Source organism: Lontra canadensis, unplaced genomic scaffold (genome assembly GCF_010015895.1).
Source record: "Lontra canadensis isolate GAN:19392208 unplaced genomic scaffold, GSC_riverotter_1.0 scaffold18, whole genome shotgun sequence".
NCBI classification, from domain to species: Eukaryota; Metazoa; Chordata; class Mammalia; order Carnivora; family Mustelidae; genus Lontra; species Lontra canadensis.
Genome location: NW_022631012.1, coordinates 12,519,494 through 12,539,150, shown reverse-complemented (window position 1 = coordinate 12,539,150; position 19,657 = coordinate 12,519,494). Strand labels below are relative to the sequence as shown.

General features: G+C 36.8%; 1 protein-coding gene across 1 annotated transcript in view; it reads right to left on the bottom strand.

Annotated features, from left to right (window-relative positions):
• Positions 1-19,657, bottom strand: part of ALS2 (alsin Rho guanine nucleotide exchange factor ALS2) — a 77,500-nt gene that overhangs the window by 12,637 nt on the left and 45,206 nt on the right. Inside the window, 13 exon segments of the mRNA XM_032860067.1 lie at positions 2,939-3,106; positions 4,003-4,136; positions 8,188-8,265; positions 8,582-8,693; positions 9,815-9,979; positions 10,762-10,860; positions 11,947-12,012; positions 12,133-12,335; positions 12,678-12,744; positions 13,152-13,222; positions 13,761-13,889; positions 14,290-14,421; positions 18,182-18,344. Of these exon segments, the coding sequence (XP_032715958.1) occupies positions 2,939-3,106; positions 4,003-4,136; positions 8,188-8,265; positions 8,582-8,693; positions 9,815-9,979; positions 10,762-10,860; positions 11,947-12,012; positions 12,133-12,335; positions 12,678-12,744; positions 13,152-13,222; positions 13,761-13,889; positions 14,290-14,421; positions 18,182-18,344 (1,587 nt within the window).

Here is a 19,657-nt window from a genome sequence, read left to right as displayed (position 1 = left end):
AAAAGCAGATGGAGGGAAAACAAAAAAGAAAAGGAGAACAAGGGAGAAAATAAGGAAAAGAAAGGAAGAAGAGGTATAGCTGTAATCTTGCTTTCAATACTGCAGAACTGCGGGGCCAATCCTCCTCCTGGTCTCCAGAGACTGCTGATGACAAACATGCAGGCTCGTAAATGGCAGTTGCCCTCCAGGTAGTGCCTCTTTTTTCCCAGTTGCTCTCCCAATTTTGTGTCTTTCAATTTGATTATGAGGTGTCTGTTCACGGATATCTTCCTTTGTGGATGCAATTTGCTCAGCTTCTTGAGTCAGCACATTTGCCTTTCACCAAATTTGAGAAGTTTTCTGCCATTATCTCTTCAAGTATTTTTTTCATCCCCATAATTTTTCTCCTCTCCTTCTGGGATTCCAAAGACACAAACATTAGACTGTCAGGTCCTTAAAGCTCTGTTCCTTCTCCCCCCGCCCCATGTATTTTCTCTCTGTTGTTCAGTTTGAATAATTTCTATTCATCTATTCTCAAGTTCACTGACTCTTCTGCTGTCATCTCTATTCTGCTACTGAGCTCACCCAGTGATTTTGATTATGAGATTTCTTAATTCTAAAAATGTGATTTGGTTCTTCTTTACAACTTCTTTTTCCTTGCTGATATTTCCAATTTTAATAGGTGTTTCAAGTGTGTTTGTGATTGCTCATTTGGGCATTTATATATTAGCTCCTTTAAAAAGTTCTTATCATTATGTCAAAATTTATGTTGGGAAGTCATGGTATGTATTGACTGTCCTTCCCAAAATGAGGTGGTGGTTCTTTGATTGCCAAGTAGTTTTGGTTTATATTCTGGACATCTTTGAATATCATGTTATGACACTTTAGGTCTTGTTTTTATCCTATGAAGAATATTGACAGGCTAGGGAAGGGAGGGAAAAATAAAGTAAGATGAAATCAGAGAGGAGACAAACCATAAAAGACTCTTAACTACAGGGAACAAACAGGGTTGCTGAAGGGGAGGTGCCTGGGGGATGGGTAACTGCGTGATGGGTAATAAGGAGGGCACATGATGTAATGAGCACTGGGTATTACATGCAACTGTTGAATCTCTGAACTCTATCTCTGAAACTACCAATATACTGTATGTTAATTAAATTTAAATAAAATTTTAAAAAAGAATGTTGATAGGCATAATAAACATAGTAGACTTGAAACTATTATCTTTAGAAGGATTTGCTTCCTGAAAGTCCCCTAAAAAAACATGTAATATTCCCTAACTAGTCAGGGTATTTTGCTGTACACAAGAAAGCTATCAATGTGATTTACGGTGAATATCGGCTTTCCTTCGGGGACTGTGGAATCCTGACAGTTGCTAGGCCCGGAGAGTTTATGTGACCAGCCCCCAATAAAAACCATAGGCACTGAGTCCCTAACGGGCTTCCCTGGGCAGAAAGACTGTATACATGTGTGGCTGAATTTTACTGCTGAGGACAGAGAGTGGGCTCTGTGGGACCCTTCAGATAGCAGTTCCCCTCCAGAAAAATGCCTCTTTTTTCCCTAGCTGCTTTCCCGATTTTTTCTTTCAATTTTATTATGAGATGTCTGTTCACGGATATCTTTTTTTAGGATGCAGTTTGCTCAGCTTCTTGAATCAGCACATTTGAATCAGCAAATCTGAATCAGCTTCTTGAATCAGCACTTTCATCAAATTTGAGAAGTTTTCAGCCATTATTTCTTCAAGCATTTTTTTCACCCCCAGAAGGAAGAGAGCATGGGAAGCTTGCATATGGATTCCTCCACACTCTGCCTGGGTCTCCTCTTACGATCTGGCCGAGTTGCTGTAGGAACTCTTACATGGACGACTGAGTCTTGTGAGTCTCTCTAGTGGATCACTGAACATGTAGTTGATCTTGGAAACCTCTGAAACACCTGACATTTTTGTTTCAGCCTTCTGTGGGCCGTGGTTTCCATGTCAGTTCACTTCTCAAAGCCTCTGCAGTCCTGCTTAGGTCTGTCTGTGAGCATGCCACTCAGTGGGCAGTAGTCTGGGACCTGGGTGGAGATCTACCTATTAGCTGAGTTCTCAAAGTGTTTGGTGTGCTAATTAGGACCAAATCCACACAAAGCAGGTGTAGGGTGAATCCAGGAGTTCATAAACAACCTTACAGAGTTGCTTTCTCGACCTCTTTGCTCTCCATTACCTCCCCTGCATTTTCTGAGCCCCTATTAGATCCTCAGGCCAGAAAATGCCCACTTCTGTGAATGTACCACATTGAGGGCGAAGCGGTGGGAGGACAGAGAGCGAGGCCAAAAAAACAGTGGGATTTGGCCATGACTATTGGACCTGAGGATCCACTATCAGAGGAAGAAGTTTCTTCTCCCCCAAGAGTTTTTCCTGTTCCTGGCTGCTCTAGCAAATGCCATTGCCATCCCTACCACAGAAGTACCTAGAGGCTGGAGCTTGAGAAAATGAAGGAAAAAGAGAGAAAGAACACAGTGTGTCTCCTCCATTTCATCTGAGCTTTAAGAGTCTCTTTTTTGCATTTTGAGCCAGGAGCAGAAGGTTATTTCTGGAGCTATGTGTATACACCACAGTGCTTACGCCAAGGTTTTGGGTTACACTGAATTCAGGCTGAGGGATACTGAAGTTAAAAAATTCACAACTAAAACAAAAACAACAACAACTAGTAACTGGTTCGATGGTACCTGGAATTCAGGTGTTTCTCCTCAATACACTGGCTGATATTTTCTTTGCAGAACAGCTGTCCATGTATTCTGCCTGGTTTTATAGTTACGTTCAGTAGAAGATAAAGGGAGGTGTATTGTATCTACACTACCAGAAACAGAAAAACATCACTGACTTTAAAATTGTATTTTGAAGTGAAATATGGCAAGGCTCGCCTACTTTTTAAGTTTCAACTTCCTCTAACACGCTTCCGGGCAGGCATTCACTCACCTGTCTCTGTGTTGGCGCCGACTGGTGGTCAGGGCCACAGCAATATTGTCCCAGGCTTTCCAGACTTCCCCTTGGCCTGGGTTCTCACAGCCCAGTTGATGCCAACATTCATCAAATACCGCTTTCCACTTTTCATCAGCTGACACTGCCAGGTTTCCCAGCTTCCTGCTAATAAAGTCACATCAAGCTTTTATTAATCACTTCTTTTGTGCAAAAATTCCGAAGAACAGAAACTTTCTCATATACAACTGGGGATGCTTCTGCAACAAATCCGCCGAAACTGGCAGTGGTTCGATTTTTTAAACACTGAATGGAAATTTTAAAGGAACGATTTTTAGCTATTTAATGTTTATTAGGTACTAAAGTGGATAAATGGTTAAGTACAAAGCGCATCAGAACGACTCCTTTGCTGTCTACATTTCCACATAATTGATTTTGTAAAATTGATTTCTGTTAAAACAAGGACGTCTATGCTTTGCCCATCTCATAATGAGAACTGTAAAATGCATTATACAATACTGGGTTCTAAAAATATATCAAGCACCATCAGAACAAAGAATAGGAGAAGCTACCAAAATACAAAAACAAAGCTAATGCTGGAATCAATAAAGGAGAATAGATACATGCCAAAAACATGGAGGCAGAACATAATACACTTAGAGATACAGATCTTGTTTTCTTCCCCACATGTGCAGAGTATATATAGGCTATATATAGGCTTGGCCTTTACTTTTCAAAATCAAGCTGTGTAGGGATTCCATTTAAGAATGCTCTCTTTTAATCAGTTTGGGTATCTGCACCATTAGCAGTAAAATTAATCCCACACACAGAACTTATTTTAAACATCTATGCTCTGAGGCTATAATCTTAACCAAGACTATAGATTCTGTTATAACAGTAGCAGTTGGCAATACAAGGAAGTTACACTTTGTTAAAAAATGACTTCAAAAATTCTTCTGCCTTAAAAAAAAATTGTTCTGTAATTAAAATATTAACCAGCTTTGATAAAAGCAGACAACTCAAAACACTTAATGATCAATCCACAATTAACACCAGTTACTCACAAAACTTTGGGTCTGTCTTTATCACTCTCATACAGACTAGGCTTGAAGTAGGTTCCAGTGATTTTTATCCCAGATCCCCATTCTCCACTAAAATAACCTTCAATATAATCTCCATTTGGCATAGTCAGTGTTCCCTAGGTAAAGTTAAAGAAAATGTCAAATTTAGAAGAATTTCCAATTTAAAAATCAAAAGAAAAAAAAAAACACCAAATAGTTAACGTTTTCCCTTAATTCTACGGTCCCCAGTACTCTAAAAAAAAAAAAAAAAAAGTATGTGTACATGCATGTGTAAAAAGACTGTATGAAAATAATCCATGGGTAAAAGAAAAAAAAAAATCACTGAAAAAACAGATAAAATATTTTGAGCTGAATGAAATGAACACAAAACTTCCCAACTTGCCCAAAGACAAATTTAAAGCTATAAATGTCTATTTAGAAAATAAGAAAGCCCTCAAATCAGTAATCTAATACTCCACCTTGGGTCCCTGGGTGGCTCAGTTGGTTAAGCATCTGCCTTCAGCTCAGGTCATGATCCCAGGATCCTGGGATCGAGCCCTCCATTGGGCTCCTTGCTCAGCAGGAAGTCTGCTTCTCTTTCTCCCTCTGCCTCTACCTCTCTCTCTCCACAACCCCAGCCTGTGCTCTCTCTGCCTCTCACTCACTCTTTAATAAATAAATAAAATCTCTTAAAAAAAAATCCACCTTACAGAATTAGAAAAAGAGGAGCAAATAAATCCAAAACAAGAAGGAAGAAGAAAATAAACAATAGAGCAGAAATCAAAGAGATTTTTAAAAAGAAAAATCAATGAAACTGAAATTTGCTTCTTTGAAAAGATACACAAAATTACCATTAACTAGATTAATTAAAAAAAAAAAGACATGAAATTCCAAAATCAAGAATGAAACAGGGGGTACTACAGTAGTCTTACAGAAATTAAAAAGGTCAAGGGAATACTAAAAGAACAACTTTATGCCAACAAATCTGATAACTTTGATACAACAGAAAAATTTCTAGAAAGAACCAAATTACCAAACTGACTTGAGAAGATGTGGAAAATATGAATAGAAGGAAATTGAATTAAAAACTAAAAATAGTCTCACAAAATAATGCTCAAGACCAAATGATTTCATCTGGTCTCAAAAATATTCAAAGAAGAAATAATACCAAGACTTCACAAGCTCTTTAAGAAAACAAAGTAGGAGGGAACCTTTCCCAATGCATTCTATGGTGCCAGTTTTATCCAAGACATCATCAGAAAAGAAAACTATAGACCATTATCTCTCATATAGATATAAAAATCTTCAACAAAATATTATCATTAAACCCAGCAAAATATACAATTATACATCATGACCAACTATGATTTATCCCAGAAAAGCAATAAATATAATACACCATATTAATAAAGGACAAACATCACATGATCGATCTCAACAGACACAGAAAAAGCTTTCTGAGAAAATCCGAGATGTATTCATGACAAAAACTCTCAACAAACTAGGAACAGAACTATCTCAATCTGATTAATCTACAAAAAATCTTTAGCTAACATCATACTTAATGGTGAAAGATTTAATGCTTTTCTTCTAAAACAGGAAAGAAGGCAAGGATATCCACTTTTACCACTTCTCTTCAACATTTTACTGAAGAACCTAGCCAGTGTAATCAGACCAAACCAAACAAAACAAATCTTCCATATTGCAAAGGAAAAAGTAAAACTGTCTTTATTTAAGTCAACATGATCCTGTATAAAAGAATTCCTAAGAAACACACACACACACTTCACACCAAACTCCTAGTAGAATAAATGAGTTCAGCAAGGTTTCAGGATACAAGAACAAAATACATAAATCAATTTTATTTTTATATAATAGCAATGAATAATCCAAAAATAAAATAAAAAACCAACTCTCTTTACAATAGCATTAAAAAGAATACTTAGGGGGGGTGCCTGGGTGGCTCAGTGGGTTAAAGCCTCTGCCTTCGGCTCAGGTCATGTTCCCAGGGTCCTGGGATCGAGCCCCACATTGGGCTCTCTGCTCAGAGGAGAGCCTGCTTCCCTTCCTCTTTCTCTCTGCCTGCCTCTCTGCCTACTTGTGATCTCTGTCAAATAAACAAATAAAATCTTAAAAAAAAAAAAGAACACTTAGGGAAAAAATTAATCAAACCAATGCAAGAGATACACACTGAAAACTACAAAATATTGCTGACAAAAAAAATTAAAGATCTAAATAAAAGATATCCCATGTTCATGGATTGGAAGATTCCATATTATTAAAAACAGCAATTCTCCTGAAATTGATCCACAGATTCAACACAATCCCTCTCAAACTCTTAGTAGGCTTTATTGCAAATATTAAGAAACCAGTCCTAAAATTAATATGGAAAGGCTAAAGATCCAGAATAGCCAAAACATTTTTAAAAATAACAAAGTTGGAAGACTTACATTTCCTGATTTCATAATTTACTAGAAATCTATAGTAATCAAGGTACTGTATTGTACTGGCACAGTAAGAGGTAAGTAGATCACTGGAATATAATTCAAGAGTCCAAAAAACAAAAACAAAAACAAAAACAAAAAATACCCCACACATTTTATGGAGCTTAATTTCAAAAAAGGTGTCAAGAAAATTCAATGGGAAAAGTTGCTGAGGCAACTGGATACCCATATGCAAAAAGAACAATTTTGATATTTAACCCACACCATACACAAAAGTAACTCAAGATGAATTATAGACCTAAATATAGAACTTTTAGAAGAAAATCTTTTTTTTTTTTTCCCTGCATGCAAGCAGTGGAGGGATAGAAGGAGACAGAGAGGGAGAGAGAATCTCGAGCAGACTCCGCACTGAGCATGCGGAGCCCAACACAGGGCTTGATCTCATGACCCTGATATCATGACCTGAGCCAAAACCAAGAGTTGGACACTTACCCAGCTGAGCCACTCAGGCGCCCCGAGAAGAAAATCTTAATAATCTTGAGTTAGGCAAAGATTTTTTAGACATGACATCCAAAGCCTGATTCATAAAAATTTCCTGATATACTGGCCTTCATTAAAAAGTTTTGTGCTTCAAAAGGCACTAATAAGAAAATAAAAGGAAAGCCATAGACTGTAAGAATTTGTGAATCCTATAGCTGATATAGGACTTATATCCAGAATATATAAAAAACCCTTACAATTCAATAAGATTATAAAAACCCTTAAAATTCAATAAGGCACAAAAGACTATATAAGCAAATTCTTAAAATGTCAAAATATTTGAATAAGTGTTTCACCAAAGATGATACAGGAATCACTAATAAGAACATGACAGTATGCTCTACATTATTAGTCATTAGGAAAATGTAAATCCAAACCATGAAATAGCATTTCACACCTACTAGAATTGTAGAAAGAAAAAAAAAAAAACAACAAAATAAAAAATACTGGCAAAGATGTGGGGAAATTAGATTCCTCATAAATTGATGATGAGAATGTAAAATGATGTAGCCATTCTGGAAAATAGTTGGCAGCTTCTTGATATGTTAAATATCAATTTACCATACGACCCAGCAATTCCATTTCTAAATATTTTCCCAAGAGAAACGAAAACATTATGCTCCAACAAGAAGTTGTATTCAAATGTTTATAGCAGTATTATTCCTAATAGTCTGAGAAATACAGACAAATACAGAAAAATATAGAGATATAGAGAAATATAGAAATAATCCCATGCCCATCAGCTGGTGAAGGGATAAACAAAATGTGACTTTGGAATACTACTCAGCAATAAAAAGGAATGAATTGCTATATAGGCTACAATATGGAAAAATCTCAAAAACATTATTCCAAGTGTAGGAAGACACAAAGAAGAGCCCACATATTGCCTGATTCCACTAAAGGACAGACCTGAAAAAGACAAATCTACAGGGTTACAAAGTCCACTAGAGGTTGTCTGGGACTGCTGATAGAAACAGACAGTGACTGAAAATGAACAGGAGATGGTGACAGAAATCTTTTTGGATAATGTGAAAGGATCTAAAATTGGATTGTGGTGATAGCTGTACAACTCTATATTTACTAAAAGTCACTGAAATGTACTCTTAAAACAGGTGAATTTTATGGTAAGGTAGACTTTCTTTTTAAAGTCAAAGAAAAATTAGTAGAAGATTATATTAGAGGAAGAAGAAAGTTAGTTTCCAACCTTTCCACTAAGAGTCCAGTCATCTGAAAACTCTCCCTCATAAATAGTATCATCTTCGGAAAGTAAAACCCCATTTCCCTATGGGAAGAAACAAAACAAAAATCACAACAGACAAAATGCAAAGTAACTTAGAGTTCTTAAAAGTAAGAACTCTAAAAGTAACTTAGAGTTCTAAGTTACTTAGAACTCTAAACTTAGAACTCTAAAACTTAGAGTTCTAACTCAAAGAACTTAAGAGTTCATACAGCCATATCCCCCAAAGCCTTAAATAATCTTAAAAGACAAGAAAAATACTACCAAGAAGGTAGAACATTAATAAAATGATGATTTAAAAGTTAAGGGCATGGAAGTTTTAAAAAGTCAATAACTATAAGCAAAGTATTCTACTACTCACCATCATTTTATTAAGGTGAAAGTTGCCTTCATAGTATAATCCAAACTGGGTAACTACCACACCATTCCCTTGACATACGTCATCTTGCCACATTCCCATATACTTTTCCCCCCTATATAGAAATAGAAAAGAAATGAAATGAAAAACTGATGATAAAGAGGAGATTAAAAAAAAAACAATTATAACATGGAAGATTCCAAGCATCACCCCTTCGTTAGTATCTGTTCCATTTTTCTGATTAAAGTGTTTAACTCTGTGTCTCCTCAAACATGGAACAATGTAGTACAAAGACGTCTTACTCAGAGTAACATTCTCTCAGGAATTTAATAATATAGTCTACCTGACATAGGTTTGCGTATATTCCATGTATGTCCTTGATAATTGAAAAAAGGAATGCCAAGAATTCAACTCAAAATAATTCAAAATGTAATACACAGGCTCAAATACATGCATACTTTTTTAACTCCAAAACTTACTAACCTTAAACAAATAAATGAGGTTTATCATATAAGAAGTCTCATTCTTCACAAACTCAAACTCAGGGAAATTTTACTAATCTCCACTAAAAAAACAAAGTAGGTATGAAGTGCTTGTTAAATAATCATGGAGTTTAGTAATAACATCTAAATTTTAAAACCCCACATTATAAAAATAACATGAAGGGGAAAGAAGTATATATTAAGTCCAAAAGCAAATCAGGCTAAATCAAATATGGAGGCAAAAGAAATACACTCCTCCCCAAGGTTTAGTTAATTGAATTTAAGCTTGATTGCTGGGTTGCTAGCATGGTAACAAGTCCCTGACCTAAAGAAAGACCTAAGCAGAAAGGTGTTTGGATGCCATCTTATGACCCCAAAAGGGAATTTCCATTGGTTGCCTCTGACCTTTTACTCCTATTATCTACAGATTGTTTTAAAGGTTTTTCTTTTTATAATATTTAAAGATTTGGTAACCTCCGTAACACTAAAAGCTTCGTACATGTGGAGCTTTAGGAAAATGGCACCAAGGTTAATTTTGAAAGATCTTGATCTTGTAAAGAAGTAACCAATTATCTGGTTTATAAGCAAATGGATAAAATGATGCCTGACAACTGTGTTGTCTTACTGAAAAATGTCTCAATACTGTCTAATTAAGATCTTAGCTAAGCCTTCATAAAAGCATCACTGTTACTGGGAAGTACAGGAATTTTATCCTCTATCACTCAACGCTGAGATTAGAAGTAGAATACTGTACCTAGTGATATCATCAAAGACACCATATCCTGCTTTCTTATCCATTACCCATTGGCCAATGAACATGCTGGGAGAAGAGGAAGTCAATTTTCCACTTCGCAGGAGACCATGACCATGACGCATGTTATCTTGAAAACAGCCTTCAAACACTTCACCAGAGGCATAACTGTGGTTACAAAGAATGGATAAAGATCACAAAAACACTGAATTCTGATGCTCATTTTTACAAAGTTTAGGAAATTCAAAATTATACTCATGTCCCACTGGTAGCTGTAATTATTTATTTATATGATTACTTTTCACCAATCAAAATTTTTCATATTTGAATGAATGAGGCTTAGAAATTAGACATCATGGATGGTATTCCGTGTTAACACAGGGGAAAACGTGTATTTTTTTTAAAAGATTTTATTTATTTATTAGAGAGTGAGAGAGAGCATAAGAGGGGAGAAGGTCAAAGGGAGAAGCAGACTCCTTGTGGAGCTGGAAGCCCAATGCGGAACTCGATCCAGGGACTCTGGGATCATGACCTGAGCCGAATGCAGTCGCTTAACCAACTGAGCCACAGAGGTACCCGGAAAAATTGCATTAATCCCTCATGGGAAAATTAAATAATGAGTAATCCCTGAAAGAATGATAGGCTTTGTCCATGTTAGAGTTGTTTAATAAATATAAGATAAATTTAAAAGGAAGACATTTAGCAGATTTTATGATAAAGTAAGGTTTCTAAGGTTTATACAGTTTTGTAGAAAACTAAAAAAAACCTAATATTTTCATCTTGTGATAGATAAGAAGTTACCCTTATAAGATTTTTTTAAACAGTTGCAGTCATAAAAAGAATAAATAAAATTTACTTACTCCTTGGAAATTCTGGCTACACATACATTTAAGTCTAAATGAGTCTTTGAAAAAGCAACACCAGCCCAACAACCTTTCCAATGTTATTACCTATAGACTCCTTGACCACACATTTTTCCTTCTTTCCAATGGCCCACATAATGGTCTTCTTTGTTCAATGCTTTGTTTGGGATTCTGTATTCTCCGTATCTATTGCAGAGGGAAAAAAAGGATCAAACGATACATTTGGGACATATTCACCTTTTCTACAGATGCACTTGTAAACATTTTAACAAGGAGAACAGGAAAAAGAACTACCTATGGCGGAAAGGGGTAAATGGGATTTTAAATGGGTTTAAAATGTATCTATTATGATACCAAGCTACCATAAAGTTTAAAGGAGTGAGGACTCAATCCCACTACACAGAGACATGTTTCAGCCTAACTCCAGTGAAAAACAGAAAACCTATGTCCTACGCCTTTCTGCTACTAAGGAGCCACATCACCTTGGATAAGCGCAGATACCCACCTCCCTCATCCACGCATTGGGGGGGGGGGGGGGGGGGGTGTAAATGAGATTATCTGAAGTCTCCTTTCATTGTAAAATTCCATTAAAAGGAGATTAAAAGACATTATAAAAATTTACATCATCACACACACAAAAATCTATCCAATTTGTATAGTAATCTTTTTCATATAGTAAAGTAAATTACTTTTCTTACATAATATAAAATACTTCACTGCCATAAGTTTATTGTACAAATATTTTGTGTTAGAAAACATGACAAGCTTATACAAAAATAATGTCACTTAAGTACCATTAGGATAATACATCATGTAGAAGATCTCTCCTTTAGCATATCCCAGAAATTAAAGATGACTTAAAATTACTGAAAGGAAAAAAAAGTATAACTACTGAAAGGAAAATCTGTCTATGCCTTTGTGTAAAGGGCACTACTATCTCAACAGTTCCCCATCAATATTACCCAGGTTCTCAGTCTTCACCATTGAGAAATGGACAGATGACAGTCCCACTTTAACATACAGAAGGGCTGTGTCACTTGAGGTCACAAGGCTATCAAGGTAAATGATTCACTCCAGGTAAACCAAGGCTGCTTCCTACATTCCAAGCCCTCTTATGATCACACACCCACATTGTAAGCCCTAGTACACTGCATGCATTTCTAAAAAACAAAACAAAAATCTATTTGTTTTGAAAATAAATCCTAATACATTAACAGTATCATCAGTGAGCTAAAGCTGAATTCACTCTTATGTTTTATACAATCTTCTTACCCATCTTCCAAGCCATTCCTGAACATGCCAGAATACATCTTCCCATCTGGCCACTTCAAAACCCCTCTAGAAAGCATAAGAAAAAAATAATACACATCAATGAATGTTTCAGAGAACTGATACTTTTTCAGTATCGAATCAGGCTATCATCCCTTCACCCCACACATAAATCTTAAAGGTTTTCACCTGCCATGAGGCTTCCCTGAAAGCCAGCGTCCATCATAGGTCGCATCCTTCAGGCGAGGATCCTTGTAGAAAGTGTATTTGGCACTGCGTGAGATGGGTGGTTCCTGCCTCTGAATACCGCTGCCACTTCCATAAGGGGGAAGATCAGATGTTCCCCTCAAAGCCTGATCCACAGCTTGGCTTATAGCCCGCAGCCACTTAGTCTAGGAACAAAAAAGTAGGTGTCAATAAGCTTAAGGCAATAACTCATCCAAGCACTGCTTTAAATCCTGATAGCTCTCCTTGCTGGGAATAATTTTTCCGTCTCCTAACGCTTTTCTTATTGAGTAATCCTGACTGGTTCTTGGAATTCACTGCTGGACGTTCCAAATTAAGCCACATTAAAAAACAAAAAAAACAAACTTATAGTCTTGGTTTAACAAAGACTTACCAGATAATTATGGATCATTAGCCAAGGAAGAACAATTTTTATCTTTTCTTTCCTAGCATAAGAGACAGAAGTAGCCAGGCCAAAAGATCAAAAGAAAATATCATCATGGACTAACCTTTTCCTGGGGTGTTGATGAAATGAGAGTGAACTGCTCCTCGGGTGTAGTTATCTTTAAGCCATTCCTAAAATGTTCACAAGGATAAATACCGATAGGTATGACAACCTGTCATTATGGTACCATTCCTCAAATATGAAAAGCAACTTGTTTGTTTCAAGAGGAGCAGAAATCAATTAAATGTAAATGCAGACATGCCCTGGGTTTGGTTCTCACAGTAGGAGATAGAAAGGACACAGAGTCAATTTGCTCTGTGTTGCACAATGGGGATGTGAGCAATGGAGAAGCCCTTCCATCACTTATGATCAGCCATGATCTTCCCAACAGGCCATTTTACTATCTACAGGCGGAGAAAGTAAGCCTCATTATGCAGAATGGGGAGGACTCCTGAGCTTTTTTTCATGTCTAAGGAAACCACCTAGGTAGCAGAGGGAGAGAATGAAGATGAGGGCCTGGGAAAGGGGACACACTTACACACCACCAGCTTCTTCAGAGAGTGGCTCTGCCCATAGCGTAGCCAAAGGGAAAACATGATGTGTGGAAAACTGAAAGAAAGAACACGGAGACATATCTGAGAAAGCTCATGTGGGCCCTGGAGTCTCTGCTATATAACCCCTTTCTAATGGCTGAGTCCACATCAGTGCCACATCTCGGACACAGAGTCCCCATAACATAGCTAATCCCAGTGGGTCTTGCCATCTCTGCTACAAGGACCCCTTCACATGGCTGATATTCATTTTAAGCTGGAAGCTAAAAGAGCTCCCTGAAATGTGGCTCATACCACAAATGCAAGCTGAACATTCTTTTTTTTTAAATTTTATTTATTTATTTGATAGAGAGAGATCACAAGTTGGCAGAGCAGCAGGCAGAGAGGGAAGCAGGCTCCCTGCTGAGCAGAGAGTCCGATATGGGGCTCAATCCCAGGACCCTGAGATCATGACCTGAGCCGAAGGCAGAGGCTTAACCCACTGAGCCACCCAGGTGCCCCAAACATTCTCTTTTATTCAATAGTTTCAGCAAAATCACAAAATTTTTATTACAAACTGATGGCTTAATTAAGTAAAAGTTACAAATCTGGCATACCTGGGCATGGACTAGGGCATCGTTAAAGAGAATGAACCAGTTCACAGAAAACCTTCCAGCATGCTGCAGAGACAGGGCTCGGTTACTGCTCTCGCAGAGCAGCCGACGCTCTGGCTTCCTCAAGGAATCCTGGAGTTGAACACAGACACATAAGTGAACCATCAGAATTATGTTAGCACACAAAGAGAAAATGAAAAAGACACAAATCACACTTAGGAGAATTTGTGCCTCATAGCTTAGATTGGTGTTAAACCTGAAGTTAGACAGGATCTGAACATTTAATAAAGGCACTCGAAGGAAATGAAGAAAAACACAGGAACAAACAAAAAGTGTTATGTGTTCAGAGAGGACTCCTAGAAATGAGGGTAGGTGCTGAGGTCTAGAGCTCTTATTGCTGTGCTCCTTTGACCACCCTTAGAAAAGGGCTCATTAAAACATTATCATAAACAAGTGACGAAAGGAGAAAATTTGACATTTGTTAGGGATACGCCTGCTGTTTGCTGGGGTAATGACAATTGGCATGGTTTACCGTCATCTTCCCAGGAAAGGTCTTCCAGAAGCCCAGTGTGTACTCAGCTTCCTTCCTTTTCCTGCCGAGATGGAGAGCAAGAGACTCGTAACAAGAACTGGAATCCTGCAGTTTCTGGTAGTCCGGAGATGTCTGAAAGCCAATAAAGGGGGAAGGGGGAGAAAAAGAATATAAAACAATTGTCCAGAATCTCAGTATGGTGTTGATATAGTATTAAATTTAGGGAAGAAATCCAAATGAAGAACAGACGTGGTGCACTAAGGGGGGCTGAGCAGAAAGAAGATTGGTTCCAGAACATTCTACTGTACATGTATATATGAAACAGAGGCATAATTCCAGGGGAGAGAAACAAACAAACTCCTTAGACAGTTATCAGTGAGGAAAGCAGCAGAGAATTCAGAATAGGGGAGGAATTCTCAAATGTTTTGGTCTCGGGAAGGCCCTCTATTTTGCTTATCTGGGCTATATCTACTGACATTTACCATACTAGAAAATAAAGTTGAAAAATAAAAATAACTTTTAATCTTTATTAACTCACTTCAAATACAGTACCAGTTTAAATGAAAAATATATTTTCCAAAACAACAACAAAATGCTTAGTGAGAAAAGCAGCATTATTCTACATTTTTTCAAATCTACTTATTATCTGGCTGACAAGATGACAGATTTCCATTTGTTACTGATTTAATCTGTTGGTTGAAACAGATGCAGAAAATCTTACTTTATAAGGATATATAGTTGGAAGGCTCGGATTATTTTTACAGCCATTTTAAATAATAGTGGACGTCTTTGAAACTAAACCAAAAGTTGTTAAGTGGTAGGTTCTTAAAGAGTAGTGGAAATGTGGAATATGAAACTATATTAATCAAACTTTTTCTACTGTTAAATTAAATCCACTGATCAATCTTACACTTTGGATAGATCTTTTACTTACACATGATTTTATAGCATGTGGATTAGACATCTGGAAAAATACTGGTTCACTGAGTTATGCAGACCTTCCAAATGTTGATACATTTTATTATAAAACATCAAAAATTCTATGTTAATATTATCACCAATCTCATCAGAAAAATTTGTCAAGTACTGGGAAACTGCCAAACTTAACAGTGATACATACATGCTTCCCACATTTTACTTTTTGCTTCAGAGTTCAGATTTTATCATTCACCACAAAGAGTCAGTTGTTCTCCTTGAAGTGACAGGTTCATTTACTCATTTTTGAGAAAATATCTGCCTAATACCCAAATCTGAATAAACACAGTTATCTGCCAACTGTTCTTTCAAGTTAAAAAACAAAAACAAAAACAAAAACCAGCTCTCAACTCAAACAATAGAGATCTTGTGCTTTTTTCTTGAAAAACCTCTCTACTCTGGTATGCAGCAGAGCTGCTCTGCGTACTCCCATCCCATCACACAGAATCTTAAAAGATAAGTATTTCTGTGTGTGTGGTGATGGATGTTAACGAGATTTATTGTGGACGATCATTTCGCAATACATCTCTCTAGCGAACTATTACGTGGGATACCTGAAAACAGAATGTAACAAGTCAATTATATCTAAAAAAAAAAAAAAAAGAAAAAAAGTCACTGGTTGAGGTTAAATAAGAATAATAATTTTTGCTGTGTCATCAAGAGTATTTCTAAGTGAAACCGGCATATTTTTACTGCTTTTGCTTTTTTAACTGCAAGCACATGGCAGCATAAGAACACATCGACGAGTCTGGTGCCACTGCCCTGATTCATGCTAAGGAGCCAGCAGTTTTGTCCACCCTTACTTCTGCACCATTGGTGCAAATGACACACCATGGAAAAGCAAATGTCTTACTACTGTCCTGAAAATAGTCTGATCTTGTGACCCCTCTGAAAGGGTCTTTGGAACCCCCTGGGGTTTGTGGGCCAAGCTTGGGTAACCCAATACAGGACAGGGTATAATTGCTATGCTAGGTGGAAAGACAGCAAAAGGTAAAACAAAAGGATGACCCCTCATGTCCATGAGTAATTACTTTACATTACACAATTCTTACAGTGATTCATATTCATTTTCCATTCATTTAAAAAACATTTAATGGCATGTACTACATACAGAATATTCTGCTGAGTGTCAGGGAAAAAAAAAATAAGGTACAATCGTTGTCTTCTGGGAGCTTAAAACAAGGCAGAAAAGATAGAAAAATATACAACATAGCAGAATAATGCAATGGTTTTGTTAACAGGTTATCTATCAGAAGAGACAATATAGTAAAGTGGTTAAAAGAAAAGACTCTGGAGCCTTTGGATATAAATTCTAGCTTGACCAATTGTCAGCTGTGCCTCAATTCTTTCATCTGATGAAAGGGGATAATAATAATAATATCTATTTCACAGGGTTGACATGGGGATTAAATGAATACACGTAACGTGCTTAGTACCTGGCACATGGAATGCATTTAATAAATATCAGGTGTTTTTACCTAGAGAAATTTATAGGTATATATGATGTCTAAGCTGTACCTGAGATTTACTTAATAATAATGTGCAGTGTTGGGATATGGCCATGTGTTTTGAAAAAATTTCCCCAGATGATTTTGATCCCCAGTCCTACAGATCATAATAAGAGAATAATGTTGAAAGAGAGTACTAACAAAGCACAGAGAAAGGAGTAACTAATTCAAAGACTGGGAAAGGAGGGAATGTGGTATAGTCAGAGAGGGCTTCATTTTCATGATAAAATGACTTTTGACCCAGGCCTTGAAATTTTTCCATAATGAGGATAGCGGTAGAGTGTCTCATGAAGGAAATATAAAACATGTATGATGTTCAATCAGGGATCTAAACAAACCAGATAAGGCTAGAAACAAAAGATGGTATCAGATTATCAAGAGCCTTAAATGCCAAACTAAAGAGTCTGGTTTTTCACACAGATTTAGGACCCTTCAGACTGGAAACTGTCATAACAGACCCCCTGAATAGTTCTTAGCTGGTCTAATGGGGGAAGATCTTCGATTAACTGAAGATACATTGAGATGACATTTGCAGCTCAGTGGGTTACCTGTGTAGCTCAAACCTTCATTGTTAAAACTACATCAGTTTGAGTTAACATTGAAACCAGACTAAAGAAAAGATCTATGACACCACAGCAGAATCAAATGTAAAAAGCCCACAGCAGTTTGAGGGTCACTCTAGAGACTGCAATTTGTCCAAATCAGGAGGTAATTTCCGGGATTTAGAAGATTCTAAGGTATAGGAGACCCTAGAATCATCCTGGTTTCTCTGGAGCACTTCAGAGTGGGAATAAAATGAAACTACACATTTTAGTACAGTTTCAAAGGTCAATGTCTCAGGACCAGCTTTAACATACACCGTATCCTGCAGTGGTACTAATTTTCTAGGACTCTACTCAACTCATTTCATACAGAAAGTGGACCACTTAACCTATGAGAAAGTCCTGTAACACTGATTTCTCAGAGCGTATGCTAAGGTGACCAGAATCCCTGGCATGAGTCTATCCTGAGTCCTGGCCAGGATAACTCCATGCCTTACAGGGATCTTATTATACAGAAGGCCAGGGTTTTAAAGAGCTCTCTGCAACCTGGATTAGTATGCACTCAATAAACTTCGACAACTATTGAGTGAGTAGCATAACTGGGTCTCGACTTCGGATACAGTTTCAAAAAATGAATATAAAATTAACCTTGGGAAGGTCCTAAAAAGAAACCAAATCAACAGCAAAGAGAACTTGATTTACCTACAAACTTTCTTCTTTCATGTTCTTGAAGACAAATTAATTTAATTAGACACATACAAATAGTAAATTAGTGGAGTCTGAGGTCTTGGGGTAGCACAATCCAAACAAACAACCATGATCCTCAGCTTTCCCAAGAGTTCAAATGAGATATTTACGGGAACTTACCACTTCAAAACAAGTAGCAAGCTTTAGCAAAACTTTTGCATAATTATGAAGTCGTCTGATTGGCAAGAAAAACAGAGTATTCAGTATTTCCATCAATTGGGTGTTCTCATCATTTACTTCTGATAAATCTTGTAACAGCTCTTGGTTTTTATTTAGGAAATCACTGGAGATAGAGGAAAAGAGGAAATTTAGTTAATCTTTTTGGTATTGAAATATGCATGATATTGAATAGATATACTTCACTACTTTTTTCAGAATGCACATGTTTAGGTGCTATGACAGTAGACTATAAATACAATGAAATAAGTAGGTAAAATTAACAGAATTTCCCCTGCCTATAAAATAGATTTTTGCATATGAAAAGCAGCATATGGTAGCAATAGTAACTCTATAATAGAGATGGTTAATCATAAACTACGCCTTGAGTTCTAGGAAATGAATCATGCATCCCGCAGTTTCAGGGAATAATTGGGAGACCAGCTGACACCATTACCTGTTAATTTCCAAGCCAAAAGTCACAGCAATAAATGGCAAGACGAATTGCTCTAATCAGTGGTTCTAAACAGAAATAATGGAGAAAAACAAAAGCTCTTTGCTCCAACACAACTGACACGTAATATTAAAATATTTCTATTTAGTGCTCGCTTTGGCAGCACATATACTAAAATACTTCTAATTTCTTCTTTTTTTTCTACACCTAATACAAATTTATTACAAGAGAGTAATGAAAAGCTGTAGGTACCAGTACTACAATTAACAGGAAACAATAGAGCTAATTCTATGTGAAGACTTCAATGCTGAAATCTTCAAAATCATTTTAAACTGAAGTCAACATTTAGTTTTTATATTTAGTTTCATTTAAGTTCATTATTAAAATTTTTTGCAAATTTTAATGGTGATTAATAACCCACTGAGACAATGATCAGACCAAAATACATAAAAGATGTGAAAGAAGAAAAAAGAAGACGTGAAAGAAGTAAGAGTTGGTGGGACAGAATAGTAGTTATTATCTGCCCCTTAATAAGCAGTAATTACGTGCCAGGTACTACCCCGAGTGCTTTATAAGCATTATACTACAATTCTTACCCACAAGGCTTCATATTAGACAATGTCACGCAAGACTGAATCATTTTATAATCTCTTAGAGAACTAAAAAATAAATGTATAGCTCTGAAATTATGAAATATTATCTTGGAATGGAAAATACGTAATAATTTCCAGGAGCCCAGAAGTTCAATAGCACAAAGTGGACTGTCTTACAACGCAATTAAGAGATCTGAGGGTGCCTTGGGGAACATGACCCAGATTATTATTTATATTTGGCTTGTGTGGATGTTCTTTCCTCCTACATATTCTTCCTCCTACATGTTCTGCTGCTGAGATCAGCTAAGGACACTCACTTAACCCCACAGAACTGCTCTGCTTTAACCTGCTCCCGAGAGACTGAAAATAGCACATGTTGAACACATACCTACT